The sequence below is a fragment of the Nannospalax galili genome, unplaced genomic scaffold (genome assembly GCF_000622305.1).
Source record: "Nannospalax galili isolate Female #2095 unplaced genomic scaffold, S.galili_v1.0 scaffold158, whole genome shotgun sequence".
NCBI lineage: Eukaryota > Metazoa > Chordata > Mammalia > Rodentia > Spalacidae > Nannospalax > Nannospalax galili.
In genome coordinates, this window is record NW_008345290.1 from 6938308 (window position 1) to 6941173 (window position 2866).

The following is a 2866-nucleotide window of genomic DNA, read 5'->3' on the forward strand; positions in this document are numbered from 1 at the left end:
AGCTGAATAATAATGGAAAAGAATAGTCCTGGTCTCACACAAGACAAACCTGCTAATTTTCTTTTCATGCAGTGCATGTTTAGTATAAAAAAATAACGAGTATTTCCTTCAGATTGTAATGGCAGTGATCTCTTTTATTAATAGAATTAATACCACTATATCACTATCTACAGCTCCAATTTTTCATTTTTAATAGAAATATTTAAAAAGCAGGTGCACAAATACATTTTCACCGTGTGCTGAATGTCTTTATTTACAAGATAGCATTTACAGTGAATATGAACAAAACGAATGTGTGACTTGAAATTACTGCTTGATAAAAATGTGCTGTGAAGATGAAGCCCTAAACTTTCTAATACGGTCTCATAACACAATAAACAAGGAAAAATACTAATCCTTTAATAGATTAAATTATTGAATGTAGACATCTAAATGTTTTGGGAGGATGGGTTTCCATTTTGAGTTTTCTAAAAAAAGTTTAAAAAAAAGCGATCTCTCTAGAAAAACGTTTAACAAGTATGGAAAATGCCAATTTAAGTGAAAAAAGGGGGGTATGTTTCAGGTGAAGTCCATCATATTTGGGTGAGACCTTTCAGGGGATGGGGAATTGTGACGATCATCTGGTGAGATTTAGACACTTTTAAAAATGTATACCAAATCCCATGGAAAAATCTCTGATACTGGGGTAGTCCAAATGCCATAAACATGCTTGTTATAAGCAACTGAAAGTTATTTTCATAAGTTTGTTACCAACCTCAGGGTTCACTTATAGCTTCAGAGGTTTGGCTGGCCATATTTAATATCAAGACAAATGATCTTTGGAAAAGCTTTCTCCCTTCAGTTTGAGATAAAAATTTCAGTGTTTTCTCTTTTCCCCGCTAAACCTATACATGACATATTTTTCAGAAGATACAATGGTAGGAATTTCATTAAGGTTTAACCTGAGCGGGCACATGCAAAGGGGCTGGCAAGGGACAAGCAGATATTTAAGACAGCATTTTGCTTTTGAAAACCAGTTTTCGGATTGTTACCATCTAACAGAGTATCCTAAAATAAAACAGTCACATAAATACTTACAAGATTTCAGTAAATGCGTAATTTATCTGAAATTGTGTGTTTAGGGGTTGATGAGGTGACTCTAGAGTTTGTCATTTAATGGTCTGCTGGGGTTGTCGGGAGAACTGGCAGTCTTTACCATTTCTTAAGTTTTTTTTTTCTCTTTTTTAAAAAGTTGCAGATTCCATTAATGAGAAAGAGATTCCCCCTTAGGAAAGCAAAAGGCCAGTGTCTCTCTTTCCACTTCTTCTGTTATTATTAAACATTATTATCATTATCTGGGCAAAGCAACGAGTTCTGAAGTACTTCTTCAAGTTGCCCTCTGCTCCATCTTTTAATCCATTAACTAGAGGTCTTCAACTTATTGATGACTTTTTTCTCTTTGACCCTCCTGTTCTGGAACCAGATTGTGACCTGCCTCTCAGAGAGGTTCGTTGTGGCTGATATCCTTCTCCGTTTGTCCTTGGTAATGAATTTGTTCGTAGCGTATTCCCGTTCCAGTTCTTTCAATTGCACCTTAGTGTAAGGCACCCGCTTCTTTCTCCCCCTCCTATAAGAGTTGGCATCTGAGGGATGGGAGACGACGTCTGTAAGATAAGGGAGAAGGCAAGTTACACAGGAGCCGACCTGAACCCAGACACATGCGACAGCTTCATCTGAGCCACTCGCCTTGCAGCGCAGGGCTGCTCTTTGCCACGCGCCCTGAACAATCCGGCCTTCTGCCAAAGCCTGGAGCGTTTAGTGGGGAGCATAATTTTGCACTGAAATGAAAACACCCAGAGTTCCAGTGACCCAACTGGGTTATTCTGTATGTACAGCGCTCCTCGGCTGCCTGGCCCAGTGGTCCACACCTTAGCTCTCAACAGGGCACAGCACTTCTGTAGAGCCTGGCTCCTCTCAACTTGCCCCGACATTCAATGCTTCTCTAACGAAGCCATTTTTCATAAAATGATCAGAGGCAAATATCAAGTCAATTCCTCATCTCTGGGTCAATGTCAAGGAGTTGGGAGGGTCGGTCGCACAGGAAGAAGGGGGCTGCCTGAGTAGGAATCAACAAACTCGCTCCCAGCCACCCCTCTCCCAAGGAAGACCAGGGGCCAGCGCAACTTAGGACAGGGCGGACAGCGCCAGCCAGCTGGGGTCAAGCTCCCAGAGGAGCAGAACTACTAGGACAGGACAGGACAGGGAAAGTACAGAAGGGGCACCCGAGTGACCCCCCGGCATGAGCAAAGAAGTTGGAGAAGACTGGGGTTGGAAAGGGGGCGCCATTTACCGGGCAGAGTGGACTTCCAGAGGTGGGGAGGCTGCGTCTGCTCTTTGGGGCAATACATTTGGCCGTTCCAGCCGTTGGGCAGCGCCCAGGGCTGGTAGCTTTCCATGGGCAGACCCAGGGGCTCGTGGCGCGACTCGCCTGGGCCCCCGAGCCCGGGTACCACCGGCATATCCAGGTATCCAGGCACAGGCTGATGGTGGTGGTAAGGCCCGGCCGCGTAGCCCTGGTGGTAGAAGGCAAACTCCTTAGCGCGGGAGCTGAACTCCTCGGCCGCGGGGCCGGCGGTGTCCATATATTTGTCCGCGAAGGCGGCGGCCGCGGCCGAGGCGGGCTGCGCGCACGACTTGATAGCGTTGGGGTGCGGGCCCATGCGGGCGCACGGGTAGTAGCCGCTGCCGAAATAGCCGTAGGGCAGAGCCGCGGGCCCCGACGAGGTCTGCGCCGCGGCCGAGCAGGGGCTGCACTGCTTGGCGGCCTCGGCGCCCGCGGGGCCCGTCGGCCCCGGCCCTCCAGAGGACGACGCGGCTGCGGCGGCGG

The 2866-nt window shown here is 47.3% G+C and overlaps 1 protein-coding gene across 1 annotated transcript; it reads right to left on the reverse strand.

Annotated features, from left to right (window-relative positions):
- Nucleotides 1-1362: 1362 nt before the first annotated feature.
- Nucleotides 1363-2860, reverse strand: Hoxa13 (homeobox A13). Its single transcript, XM_008841514.1, has 2 exons — nucleotides 2330-2860; nucleotides 1363-1643 (listed from the first exon to the last, which is right to left on the reverse strand). Exons 1-2 carry the CDS (start codon nucleotides 2697-2699, stop codon nucleotides 1399-1401), a joined length of 615 nt encoding a protein of 204 aa, XP_008839736.1. The 5' UTR covers nucleotides 2700-2860; the 3' UTR covers nucleotides 1363-1398.
- Between the last annotated feature and the right edge of the window lie 6 nt (nucleotides 2861-2866).